The sequence below is a fragment of the Mandrillus leucophaeus genome, unplaced genomic scaffold (genome assembly GCF_000951045.1).
Source record: "Mandrillus leucophaeus isolate KB7577 unplaced genomic scaffold, Mleu.le_1.0 Scaffold194, whole genome shotgun sequence".
Lineage (NCBI taxonomy): Eukaryota > Metazoa > Chordata > Mammalia > Primates > Cercopithecidae > Mandrillus > Mandrillus leucophaeus.
This window is the reverse complement of record NW_012101965.1, coordinates 1,164,167-1,178,079: the sequence shown is the minus strand read 5'-3', so window position 1 is coordinate 1,178,079 and position 13,913 is coordinate 1,164,167. Positions and strand designations below refer to the sequence as shown.

Sequence of the window (13,913 nt, the reverse complement as noted above, 5' to 3'; positions counted from 1 at the left end):
AGTAAGTTATTGTTTCTTTGGCAAGGAATTTCCACACCTCCCTTAAACCTCTTACTTGCGTGGCTTGTGAAGAAGTTGTTTGGAGTTAGAAGACACACAGACCAGTGTCTCTGCTTCAGTTTGGACTGGTTCTCAGCCAATCTTCTGTAGACCTGGAAAGGTGCATGAATTGATGGGTTAAGGTGTCTTAAGCCATTTTAATATGCCAACTTAAGCCAAGAAGACCATGGAGGAGGAAGAGGCAAGTCACAATCAGATTTCTCCGGGTATGCCTGGCACTTTTAGAATTTACTTTTGAGCTGACATCCAAAAGGAAAACTAGCCAACTTCCGTACCTAACGTGGTGATCGGACTTACTTATACAGCTGTTTCCTAGAAATAATAAAACAACTTCAGTTCATGCCGTGTATATGTGTGTGTGTGTGTGTGTGTGTGTGTGTTGGCATCAGCAGAACCCATTTGATGACATGCCTCTTGCCACATACCTACCTGTTGACCTGTCTTAGGAAAGAGAGAATAAGGAATAGCCTGGCAACTGAGCTGTCAGCATGATTAATCATGAAACTTAGACTTATAGTGATAGCCAAGATTTTCTCTAGTACTAATGCGTTCAAGAAGCATTTATAGTCTTCCCTACATAGAGGACATTCCTTCTGCTTTTTTATAGCTTAATCTCTGATCCTTTCTACTTTTAATCACCATAAATTATTTTTCATCCCTATAAAAGTTTTCCAGTTGACAATATACTAGCTCTTCTCTTTATGGAATTTATTAGTATTATGCATGATTTTAACAAAGCAGTGCCAATAACCCCATTCAGGTGGGAAAGAGAAGGTAATTGCACAGTTCAACAAAGTGAAGATCATACGTATTTTATAAAGCTAAGCACATTTTTATTGTGGCATCTTCTTTAATATTTGTGATCCCTTTGGCGCATATATATATATATATATATATATATATATATATATATATATGATGCTGTGTTCCACTGTGCTGCTTCATATTAAATGCTTTAGTGATTTCTCCCTGGGTTTAACCTAGTACTATTATCTATCAGTCTACTTACTCAGTGATGTAAAGCTTTTATTGCTTATGTACAGCCTGCAGACTTGTGTTTTCTTGTTCTTTTTCCTTCTACCTTTGGGGTTTATTTTGTATCATTAACCATTTGTGTTTGCTCTCAGTTCTGTTTAGCATGTTATATAGCTGGATGTTTACAAATCAGTGAAATGATCACAAAGTGTCCCTTATAACCTCCTCACTGCCCTGCATCTTTGTGTGTTCCCTGTGATCAGGTCCCTATAGGGCTTTTCACAAGGTATTTGACTTGGCCCTTTAAGCCTCTAGCAAAGGTGCAGGACTTAGGCTTTCCCAGTGTTGATTCTGCTTTATGAAAGTGAAGAGCATGGGCAGGTAGAACCAATAATGGGCAGAATAAAAGAAGAAACTGATGAGCTCTGTCCCAGAAACTCAGCCTGCTTTTGGACATGGTATTCTTTTAGCTGCTTTGATTCAATGTGCTCATTTAGTACTGCCCTGAGGTAGAGGAAGAAAAACATTAAAAATAGTTGGTCTTGAATACAATGAATAGGTTTAAAAATGGAAGCTCTAGTTCTATGAATCTTAGTAGGTTGCCAATATATTATTACAGGAAGTGTAAGAAACTTTCCTTTAGAAGATGCCAAGATAGCTGAGAAAGCATTTCTTTCTGGGTACCTATAGATAACCATAGCATCAAATACATGGTAAATTTTATATTTAATGGGATACCTTTTGTCATATTCAGTCTTTGTACTCCCAACTTTAGCCAAATGGGCTTCTTAAATTAATACTTTTTTTTTTTAGCTGAGTAAACATGCTTACCTTTTCCCTGAATAAAATGCCTCCTGCAATAAGTCATGTCCAAGTGTTATATGTATAGTATTAGCAACTAAATACTAAAAACAGTGCTGGCGTTAAAACTAAAAAAAAAAAAAAAATACATTAGCTATTTGGAAAGTTCTTGTCTGTTTACAGCACTATATAAAATCCAATTTTTGTGACCATAGATTCACGTGGCCATAGCGAATATGCCACTTTTTCCAGTATCTGCGTTATATAAAATCCAATTCCTCATGCGTGCACTTTCTTTCATGAGTCTAAAGTGAATGATGTAATTTTTTAACAGAGATTGTGTAGTGATTTGTTTCTCAGTATTCAAGAGAGTTTATATTAAGTGTGTAGTTCAGCTCTCAAAATAGTTCCTCTTTCATCTGTAATGCTTTTAAGGCTTACAATTGCCCCATAAATTTAAAATGGCAGAGCTTAGAGATCTTAAAGATCAACAGTTACAAAGATTTCTGGGGAAAATGTAAGATTTAAAGAAAACTGTTCAATTATGAAGTACAAATGATGCACGATGGAGAGTTTGGCTTCATCAGAGTGATTCAGTGCGGCCTCTAGATGTATTTTCAAAGTTTTAAAACCACTTCATCACATGCAAAAGTAGAAGCATTTCAGGATTAAAACACCTTTCAGGGGGTAGTTAGGGTCTCTGTCACCCAGGCTGGAGTGGCACGATATCACGGCTCATTGCAGCCTCTACCTTCCCAGGCCCAGGTGATCCTCCCATGCTTGGAGCTGGGACTATAGGTGTGCACCACCATGCCCGGCTAATTTGTGTATTTTTTGTAGAGACGGAGTTTTGCCACGTTACGCCCAGGCAGATCTCAAACTCTTGGGCTCAAACAATCCAGCCACCTTAGCCTCCCAAAGTGCTAGGATTACAGGTGTGAGTCACCGTATCTGGCCTAAAACACCTTTTTTTTCTAAGCATGCATAAATTATTGTGTCTTCAAATCCACTATATCCATGATTATTTGAGAAAATGAATTAAAAGTCGTGTGCCCTAAGTACTTTTATGAAAAATAAATACTTTATAACTTGCTTTTGCTCTTTAACTCTGAAATGAATTAATCTAGGCCAACTCTCAAATGTAGGTTTGGGAGTTGTTGGGTTTTGTCCAGGTCGAGAAGACTGCCTTTTTTTGTTTTTTCAGATACTGTTTTCAGTTTCAAATGCTCCTTTGAAATATTAACATTCAGTAGGAGATAAACTTTAAAAAAAAATTTACGTTCACCTAGTTAATTCTGCTAGGTAAACAGTGAGGCATGTCAGAAAGAAAAAGATAACATGAGGCCTGGCAGAAAATTCCCCAGCTTAAGCAGAAGCAGCAACAAAGATTAAAATGTAGTCTCTTGCCCGTCTCAGTTGTCAATCATCAAATTAAATTTGCCATGTAGGTGAGAACCCTGGATTTTCATTGTAGATAATCTTGGAGCTATTCCTAGAGAAATAATTGAGGAAATTAAATACCTCTTTTTGTTTTTGTGTCTCTAAATATGCTTTGTAAAATTGAATACCTTATGGAGAGAAAAAAAGTAGGCAAATTTAAAGCATGCATTTTCATGCCCATCCCTGTGGCTTCCAGAAGAATTAGAGGCCGTAAAATCTGAAAAGTCATGACTTTTAGCAGCATATTATCAAATGAGGGATTTTTTTTTCCTATTTGAGATTTCTCCATGTAGTAGCCACCACCGGGTCTTTTTAGGCTCAACTAGACATGGAGACTTGCAAGATCCAAATAGGCCACCCTTGGTGTTATATTCACTTTGCAGGACACAGGACAGGAAACAGAAGCAGGACAGTGTTAGGCATTGTTATTGCCGGGGATCCTCACAGCAGCCTAGAGAAGAACCTCTGGCTCTCAAATGACAGCATAGATGCAAGGAGATGAGAACCATCTCGGTGAGTGCAGTCACCTTGGTCTAGAAGCCCTGTGTCCCAAATAGGACCAATATTTCTGAAACAACTCTATTAGCAGAGTTTGCATAGTTCCTGCAGAGGATGTGTCAATTCGAAGAGTCAGTACACCTAGGGAAGCCCAAACCTGTGGCTACCCACCAGATATTTACGGTTGATTCACAGTTCTCCCAATTCAGATGTAGCATAGGAATTTGGAAACATTTTTGCCATAAGCCATGCTACCTAGTAACACAGCTGATGTCCTGCCTTTATGAAATTTCCAGAAGAACACAGCTAGAGGGTTGACCCAAGGTCAAACTCATTCATAGAGCAGGAGAAAGGGTTTTGCTAACCCTTTTCCCACACTGCACAACCTGGGAGTTAATAAATTCTGTTATATTTCATCACCAAGTGAACTTTTTCTGATTAATTTCCAGCCACCTGAGTTGATTCTAGATAGAATTATTTGGCACATCTAAAGATCACTAATTTTCATTCTCCTATGATGCTCAGAGGAACAGGTGGTAAGAGTGGTTCCTTAGGGAAATACCATTTTTCCTATATGCTTAAAAACAAATTTCCAGGGATTTAAAATATATTTAGTTATATTTAGTAATAACCAGTCCTAAATCAGGCTGACTTTCTGTCTAAGAGGGATTTGATATCCTCTCTGGTTAATCCCAAAGAATGTTGGTAATAAGCTGATACCTGCAGACATGTGTGTTGCTGTCTTATTTCTTTAACAGGTATGCATTGAGACATACATAAGCAGCTGTCACCAGCGTAGCATAAACACTGCTGTGCGGGCAACTCTCAGTCAAATGCTGAGTGACTTGACTTTACAGTTACGACAGAGGCAGGAGAATACGGTGAGTCTGTGACACCCCCACGTTCATCACCTTCCTGGTGGTGTCTGTGTATCCCACACCCGGGGGCCCCTCCTGCCAGGGCTGCCTGCCTCCTGAAAACAGTAGGAAGGGCCTGCTTGTTTTAAAAGAACATTTATTTGTATACATTAAGCTCTTTAGATGTTTGCCTGTTTCACCCCAAAGCTTTGAGAATTGCTTTTCCTCATAGTTTCTGTAATTTTTTGAGTTATTGTTTTAAAACTTATTTTTTAATCATTGTTTTAAAACTTCTCATACTGAAAATTTGTATTAGAAATATTGTGATACATTAACAAATATTGGAAGTAAATTTGAAATTAAGAAAAATGAGTATAATTTATTACATGCTTTGAGGTTGGGTATGTTTCCCTTTGTTAACTAAAAGATGGTGGCAGGAGGCCTCCCTCACCTGCTGGGGCCTTCAGGGTGAAACTGAACTAACTTGTCTTCTCTCTGCCATCAAAGCCTGTTAGAGCTTTTTGCTCTGAACTTGAACAGATTGTCTAAAATGAGCATTCCAGGGGAAAATGTAAATGTAATTGGCTCCTTGTATGTATTATCTTATGGGAATGTTAATGAGAGAGTGATTCCTCTTCAAAATTGGTGTTTTGTGTTGTTTTAAAATCTGCCTCTGTAATAATTTAGATTAAAATCCTTTTGAAATCTACAACGAGTGTTCTGAAATGACATTCATTATTTGTTCAAATAGAAAATCTCAGTTACAGCTGGGCGTGGTGGCTCATGCCTGTAATCCCAGCACTTTGGGAGGCTGAGGCAGGCAGATCACCTGAGGTCAGGAGTTTGAGACCATCCTGGCCAACATAGTGAAACCCTGTCTCTACTAAAAATACAAAAAATTAGCCGGGTGTGGTGGTGCACACCTGTAATCCCAGCTACTTGGGAGGCTGAGGCAGGAGAATTGCTTGAACTCAGGAGGTGGAGGTTGCAGTGAGCTGAGATCACACCACTGCACTCTAGCCTGGGCGACTGAGTGAAACTCTGTCTCAGAAAAAAAAAAAAAAGAAAAGAAAATCTCAGTTACAGTCCCAGATATCTCCAAAATTAATTTTATAAAAATTAGGATTTCTTATTTAACTTCAACTATTTGTAATTTTTAATTTCAATATTTTCTAATTTTTAGAAAATCACGGAGTTGAGGGGAACCTTAGAGATGATCTAGTCAAATTCTTTTTTCCTTATTTTACAGATGAGAAGGTGAAGCCCAGAAAGATGAAATTGAAATCTAAAATGAATGAGCTTATCAATGAAGGAGCCCGAAGTAAACCCCTGGTCTCCTAGCTGACTGCCAGTACAAGTTCTCACTTAATATGTGCTCTGGCAGCCAGTGTTGAAAACAACACTAATCTGAAAAAAGCAAATATTGATTTTTTTTTCTTTTCTGTTTGCTGTATCCAATTCCCAGTTTCTATTAAAAATTGTTTTAACTTGAGATATTTTTGTTACTTTAGCTTACCCCTTGCTAAAAACAATTTCATTTAAAGTAGGATTTTGGATATAGGTAGTATGGGAGTATTTAGTTTAAAAGAAATTAAAATACATAAATAGAAAACATATTAAGAGAAAAAGTTTTTAATTGACGTAAATCTAAGATGTTGAGAAATCTTATAATATACACTCATATTTCATCCTTGCTAAATGGCAATATGACCAAACACTATATTAATAATATCTTAATATTTTAAATGAAACATTTAAATCAAACTTTGTAATTTCAAAGTGCTTTCAATTATATGAGTTCATTTAATCTTATTTTAAAATTTTTAAGTAGGAGAGTATTAGGTTTCAAGTCAAATATCCCAATCTTTTAGTTCATACTGCTCTTCTATAAGAATGGCAAAGGTATGGCTGTGGAGGTGCAGTTGATACTGTAGAGGCTGTCTGTCTCCATCCTGGGTATTATGTGGCTAATAAGGCCTTCTGGTCCTGCTCATCGTGGACCATCTGGACTCACCCCAACCGGAGGCAAGATCTCAAATTAAGTGGAAAATTGGTGTTTCCTGTTATTTCCTTTCTATTATTCATGTGGTCCCTGGAGATGTAATTCCATGTCCCAGTAAACATCGTTCTCAGGATGCTGGTATTTGAAGCATTTGTGATATCCAATGGAGGGAGACATAAGTTTTGTCACATAAGAATTTAGGTATTTTTTTAAAGCTCTTAAAGTGGAATCATCTGTAGGAATGGAGAGGTTTGCTCTGAAGAGGTCACGTATTCCCCTGGGGAACACTGAGCATTCCCTTGGGAAGATGTGCATATTTTCTAGCACGGCCTATCACTGTGTAAAAGAAAATTTTTAAAATCTCAGAACCCCCAAATTTTTTATGCCAACGGGAAGGTTAAACCTGGAGGCTGAGTCATGTAACACCCTCTTCCAAATAAGTTGCTCCTACTAGCGTTATGCATTAGCCAGACCACCTCAGAAGGGTAAGAGGCCTCAGGCATATCCAAATGACTGCCCCCACAGATCACTCTTAAGTCAAACTTTGCTGGCCTCCCATAAACAAGGACATGCCTATTGTAACTTTAGATCCGCAATCTAAGTCTAGCTCCTAAAAGTAAAGTCTGTTTGATTCCACACTGATAATGTTGATTACAAGCCCATCTTTAAAGACAAGATCCATCATTCTTCTGTTTACCCAGAGATATCTGCATAATTGATTCTTCTGTTACTCCCATTTTTTTCTTCAAACATTCACCTTATGTAAATTTAGATTTACTGGGCACTAAGTAAAATCTCATAAGCATGTAACGATTTGCGTTACTGCCTACCTGTCCTTCTCCCTACATGCCTTCCTCCTTCCTCTAAGGAAATGTAGAAACCTCTTGAAATGTAAAACCTCCTGAAAGCCTCTTCAGAAAAACAGCCACAGGTGCAGACAGTCACAGCTCGCATTTTTCCCAGGTGTGCCCAAAAGCGGTCTTAATAAACTTCGATTGATTGAGATACTTGCCTCAGTCACTCATTTCAGTTATCAACTGGAAAGACATCATGGGCCACCTCAAAATTAGGAAGGCTAAATGCAGTGGAAAGAAAATAGATAATGTAGAACGCCTAAATCACTAGCAGGATGTGTATCTTCAACCTAATGTTTATCCCCAGTTGCACCCCAGGACAGATGATAATTTTGATTTTTTGTCATCACAAATCCTCCATATTATCCAGCTTTATTATTGAATTATTTTAGGTAACCTAAGCTATTGTTAAGTTGTAAATTACTAATTTCAAAAAGTAAAGTTGCTACATTTAAATATTTGGGGCTGAAGGATGGAGGGATTCTCCTACCCTTAAATATGACTCAACTGTGTTTCCTCCAGAAAGTGTTCTCAACGTGGCTTTAGCCATTCTGAGCTGTAGATACTGACATAACATTTCACAAAAGTTGCTGTGGAAGCAGCTGAGCTTGCAAATTAATGAACAGAGAATGGTAGAAATATGTGCCTGTAACAAGTTTAAAAATTAAATCAGCACCATGGGATGAGTTACATGTCCGGTAATTAGTTGGCATGAAAATACCTCCTTATCATCTCTTGGTGCAAAGAGGTAGGGAGAGTAAAGTGCCACCTTCTTAGTCTCTGCTCAGTAGTCGCTGAGTTATCCCTGCAATGGGAAGTAAGTCTGATTATTTGTAAATGTCTTTTCCTTCCTATTTTCCCTTCCCTCACGGTTTTGTCTCTGCCCTCATAGTTCTGGATGTACCTAGCCGAGAGCAGCTGGCTCGGTATGGTTAAAATGCTCCCCATCAAATACAAAGATGGAGATTCTGACCAGTTATTTTGAAGTCCAGGAACCTAATCCTGCTTATGGCCAAGAGTCTGTATTTATTAGGGGCCATGCACAGCGTCAGCTGTAGCCTTGGAATAGGTTGTTCTCTGTGTGAAATTAACTCACCTCTTTAGGCAGGCATTGCCCCAGGTCACAGCCCAGCATCCTGGAATCCTGGGAGTTTAAGTGCACCAAAGGGTTTAAACTTCCAGGAAGTGTCCACGAGGCGTGTCCACACGTTTGCGTGGACACTCTTGAATGAATTATTTTGGGAACTGATAAGCTCAGTTCCAGAGATAATAATTTTTCTCATAAACACCATGAATAATGAAATGCTCTCAAGAGCTGGTGGGTGGGGGGTGTGCTCAGGCAAGGTAGCTGAGCCCAGGACGCTCCAGAAGCCATTTTGTGTCCTAGAATTTTCCCAGCGTCAAAGAGTCAGGATTTTTCTTGCCTGAATCTCCTAATTGTGTGTGTGTGTCTCCCTTACTAGATAATTGAAAACCCAGATGTCCCACAGGAATTCGGGAATCAAGGTATTGCATTTGATTTGTACTAGTTCAGTTTTTAAAGCAGCTGTGAGAATGCCTACTGAGTGTTTGGAGTGAGGGGTACAAAGATGTCTAGGAGCTCCCGGGGTTGTTTTACCATTCTCTTGGAGGTTGTGCTTGGCTTTGCCTTAGGTGGCATTATTTAATCAGCTGCTGTCTTTCTTCTGTTCCTGTATTCACTTATGCCAACCACACCTGTTCCTGATCCAACTCTGTGAGGGAAATTAACACTTCACATACCTCTCATTTGGAGGCTGGCTTTGTTAGTTACTTCATTCTCCATGAAGTCAAGTTTAATTGCTAAAATGAGAATAACTGGATAGAAGATTGTAGAAACCTGATTGGCATACAGTGTTACTGCACCAGAATTGTGTTTGTCAAATACCAATTTTTTGACAAGAATGTTGAGTCATCTCACAGGGCCACTTGCAGACAACCCAATTGCAGACAAGACAAAGATCAGCTGAAATCAAGTTAAGGAACCTTCATTCTGACCCACAGGAAAAGAAAAAAATATAGAAGTCCACATATATAATTAACCAGCAATTTAATTTTTAAAAACAGGTTTGATACTAGTTTCTGAAAGTATGCAAAAATAATATCTGATTAAAAAATTGAAATTCAGACTGAGTAATTTTTTTAAATATTGGAAAAATCTGCTTTTCTATTATATTTGCCAGTTAATAATAGTGAGAAGGAGATGGAGGTGAGGAGGAGGGGAAAAAAAGGGAGAGAATGAAAAGGAGAGAAACAGCTTACCAGCCACAACTAGGAGAGGAAGAGTATTTGAAAGAAATGAGAAAGAGACACACCTTAAGTCACATTCTAAAGCATCACTAGAGTGTATTGTTTCAGTCCCATGATGCTACATTCTTGGGCCATGGACTGGAAGGTGCCCTTTTCAGTTGGATGCTCTCAGTGACATGCGCTAAGATGTTCCATCTTCCTTTCTTCTTTTTGGCTATGGTGTTCTCATAAAGGCTTCACTTTAATGTGGGATGATTTTATAAACTAAAAAGGGGGTCTGCATCTTCTTGGTCAAGAATATAGCTCTAAAAAATATAATAGTAAAAAATTGACAGAGGGATTCATTTAACGTTTATCTAAAATTGAGCTTAAGGACTACTTGTGTGGGTTTTATTAATCTTAAACTATGTTTTATCATTTCTTTATTGCTGCATTTAAGATCTTAATTCTGAGGAACAGCCATTTATTTCTCTTTCCCTGCCTTCCTCCAACTTTACTTTCTCTCTTACACACTTGCCATTTTCTCTCCATCTTCCCTGACGTCACCGTCATCATTCATTTATACATTCATCAGATACTTAGAGCCACATTTGTAAAGACCTTTACAGGTTTTTATTTTAGGGAACAAATGCTTCCACTTGCTGTTTCACGTAGCCTGACAATTCTGTGAAATTAGTATTATTTATCCCATTTTTGACAGAAGAAAACTGAAGTTTGCCCAAACTCACACAATCAGCAGTTTTTGCCATGTAGTTGAACAGATTCCAAATTTCCCACTATGCTTCTGTGGGAGTTTTGGTTCTAGTTTCTGGAAACTAGAGCACATTTAGAGGGAAATTTTATTTTTCTGACATCGACTATTGCTTCAGTATCAACAAAGACCATGTGCCCTGCAGATGCTCAACAAATAAAGTAGGTAAAGATCTGGCTAAATTATTTCGCCCCATTTTTCTCTGATTTCTTAGTTCCAAAGCCCATCTTTTCGCATGCTGCCTTATTTTCTCTCTCTGGGATACTATTCTAATCAGCTCAGAAGACCCAGAAATTCAAGGGTCAGAATAAGGAATACACACATAGACCACTGGCCTAAATAGTAAGAAAATTGTTGTCTGTCATGATGTTTTTGAAATTACTAATTTCCCTTTGGTAAGTGTGAGTGAATTTTATTGATAATAAGAAACAATCTATTATTTTCTTTCGGGACTATCTTTTTGAGTGTCTTGCTTTAGAAAGAATAATTATAGGCCATGCGCGGTGGCTCATGCCTGTAATCCCAACACTTTGGGAGGCTGAGGGGGTGAATCACCTGAGGTCAGGAGTTCAAGACTAGTCTGGCCAACATGGTGAAACCCGTCTCGACTAAAAGTACAAAAAATTAGCTGGGTGTGGTGGCAGCTGCCTGTAATCTCAGCTACTTGGGAGGCTGAGGCAGGAGAATTGCTTGAACTTGGGAGGCGGAGGTTGTAGTGAGCCAAGATGGTGCCACTGCACTCCAGCCTGGGTGACAGAGTGAGACTCTGCCTCCAAAAAAACAAAAAAAGGAATAATTACACTTAATTCTTATCATTTCTGTGATCATCACTTTGGTGGCCTAAGGGCTTCTCCACATCTGAAAATCATCTTTTCAGTCTCAAAAACCATCTAAAGTGGAGGATGGGAAGGACGGTTCAGGGAACTTGTCGTGCCCCCTGTTGATGTCTCATGCCTGTAACCTCCTCTGTTTTGAAGGGTCAACAGTAGAGTCCCTCTGTGATGATGTTGTCTCTGTACTCACCGTCCTGTGTGAGAAGCTGCAAGCCGCCATAAAGTAAGTGCCCTAACCATTGCCGCTTTTCTTTACTGGTGGTCTCCTTCTGAAATAACCTTTGTCTATAGCATCGCTTCAAATTATGGATTATAAGATTATAGGGACTCAACACTGGTATTTACTAAGGAATATATTCTGAAATTTAGCACAATTCAAATAACCAAATACCATTACTAGAGTATATAACTTTCTGCTGTGACAATGGGAACACAGTACCTTACAGAGAGCAATTGCTTCCTGGAGCATGAAGCTGAGTGGGAAGAATCTTGGGCTGAGTGCTAGTTGGTGTAAGAGCCGGTCCTGTCTCGGCCAGATCTCAGCTGTGTCCCGGTGCGTGACTCTTCTCATCAAACCGTGCTGCCCTTTCTTCCTCTATCAAATGACAGCGTTGGACTGTGTAATTTATCTCTATTTCTTCTAACACTCTAGAGCCTATGAGCTCACACAACTGGCTTTAAAAAGAGCATGTTACTCTGACTTTTACTTTTTGTTTTTGCATATCAATTAATATCTGAGTTCACTTAGGTGATGCCCGCTGCTCCATCTTTCCGTGCAGTCGTTAACAAGACAACCTGTGTACCTGTAGTAAAGCCAAATCATAAAACACCAGACTTTCAACATGGGATGAAAAGTCTCTACCAGCTACCTATGTCATGAATTGCAAAATTCTTCAACACATTACAATTCTGAAGGGCCCTTTGAATTATGAAAGACATTAAACTATCATTCATTTGTAACTAGGACATCTGATGATGCAGAAAAGTTACTTGCTGAATTTTAAATGCAGGAATGAGTTGGGAGAAATAGTCTAGTTGTAGGCAAGAATGAGGTGTCTCACTTTGCTGGAAATATTGCAGAAACTCATCTTTTAATTTGTTTGGCTTTTGGTTTCTCAGAAATTTAGGATTATTTTTTAAGCTAAGCTTAGAATTACTCTTAGAAGTTGTTGCCAGATGGTTTCTTCATCAGTTCTTCTGTTGTTCCTGTAAGTCACCTCTATATTTTGACCAAAGTAAGCTCTCTTTATTGAGGCACTTCAAGGTCAAATAGAAAATAAAATAGTGATACCAGGGTTGGGGTCGGGGAGAGGAAATAGGGAGATATAAGCCAAAGAATTCAAAGTAGCAAATGTGTAGGTTGAATAAGTCTAAAGATCAAATGTACAATATGGGGACTATAGTTATTAATAATGTATTGTATTCAGGATCTTTGCTAAATGAGTAGCTTACAGCTGCTCTTGCCACTGGGCTGTGGATGGGTGGTGGGAGGGAATGAGTAACTATGTGAGATGATGGATATGTTAATTTGTTTCACTATAGTAACCATTTTAGAATATATATAAATCCTATAACATCATGTTGTAAACCTTAAATATGCAAATAAAATTTATTTTTAAAAATGAAAAGGCCTATTTAATACATGGATAGTATAAACCAAAAAGAAATAGCACTTTTTCTCTACCCCCCACCCTCAAATTTCTCCCATCCCTGGACCCTGGCAGGCTAGGCAGGCATCAGGTCTGGGCTTCCCCCTGCTCAGGAGGGCTGAGTCCCACAGCAGATGGATGTAAATAGCTCCTGCTGTACCCTGCGTAGGTCCGCATCTTTCCTGACCATGGAGTGTTGGAACAGTGGAGCTGGCACTCAGATTACCATCCTAACTGTGGGCTCTAGCACCAACTGCAGTGACCCCATCTGTAAGGCCCCCATGCCACCTGCTTTGCTTAGGACAGTCCCAGATTATACCTGTTGTGTAATAATTATAATTACCCTCCTTCACTTTCAAAGGTGTTCTGGTTTAGGTCATGTGTTCACTCTACCCATCAGTGACCAGAGGTCTGATCTCTTCTAGTGCTAAGTCCTCCCCCTCCCCATCCAGTTCCCTCCATCATAACACAGACAGCTGGTATAGCAGAGTTGGAATATGTTTCTATTGGCATATTTTCTCCTAAGACACAATCAAGAGTGATGTTTAATCACTATTGGCTCAACTACATTATCTTTGTTGGATTACCTGGGTTAAAACCCACACGTTGCCCCTTACTAGCGTGTGACTTTGGACAAAGATCTGAACCACCCTAAGTTTGTATATCCTATAAAATAATTAATAGACTATTTCTTATGGTAATTACTATAATATTGTATAGACTATCAGTAATACAAAACACATTGATGTTTTTGTAAGATCGAATGAGAAAATATTCTTAAAAGACTGCCAATGCCCATCAGCCACAGAGCTCCAGGAACACCTGAAGTTAACAGGATTCATTTTAGTAACTTCTTATATGAGGGAGCCTGTCCACCATGGGAAACCACAGGACAGTAAAAGGGTGTTAGGAGGGGTTGTTATAG

At 38.8% G+C, this 13,913-nt stretch overlaps 1 protein-coding gene across 1 annotated transcript in view; it reads left to right on the top strand.

Annotated features, from left to right (window-relative positions):
- ARFGEF3 (ARFGEF family member 3) overlaps positions 1-13,913 on the top strand; it is a 136,154-nt gene that overhangs the window by 30,974 nt on the left and 91,267 nt on the right. The window contains 3 exon segments of the mRNA XM_011978416.1: positions 4,533-4,655; positions 8,951-8,993; positions 11,484-11,562. Coding sequence (XP_011833806.1) covers positions 4,533-4,655; positions 8,951-8,993; positions 11,484-11,562 — 245 coding nt within the window.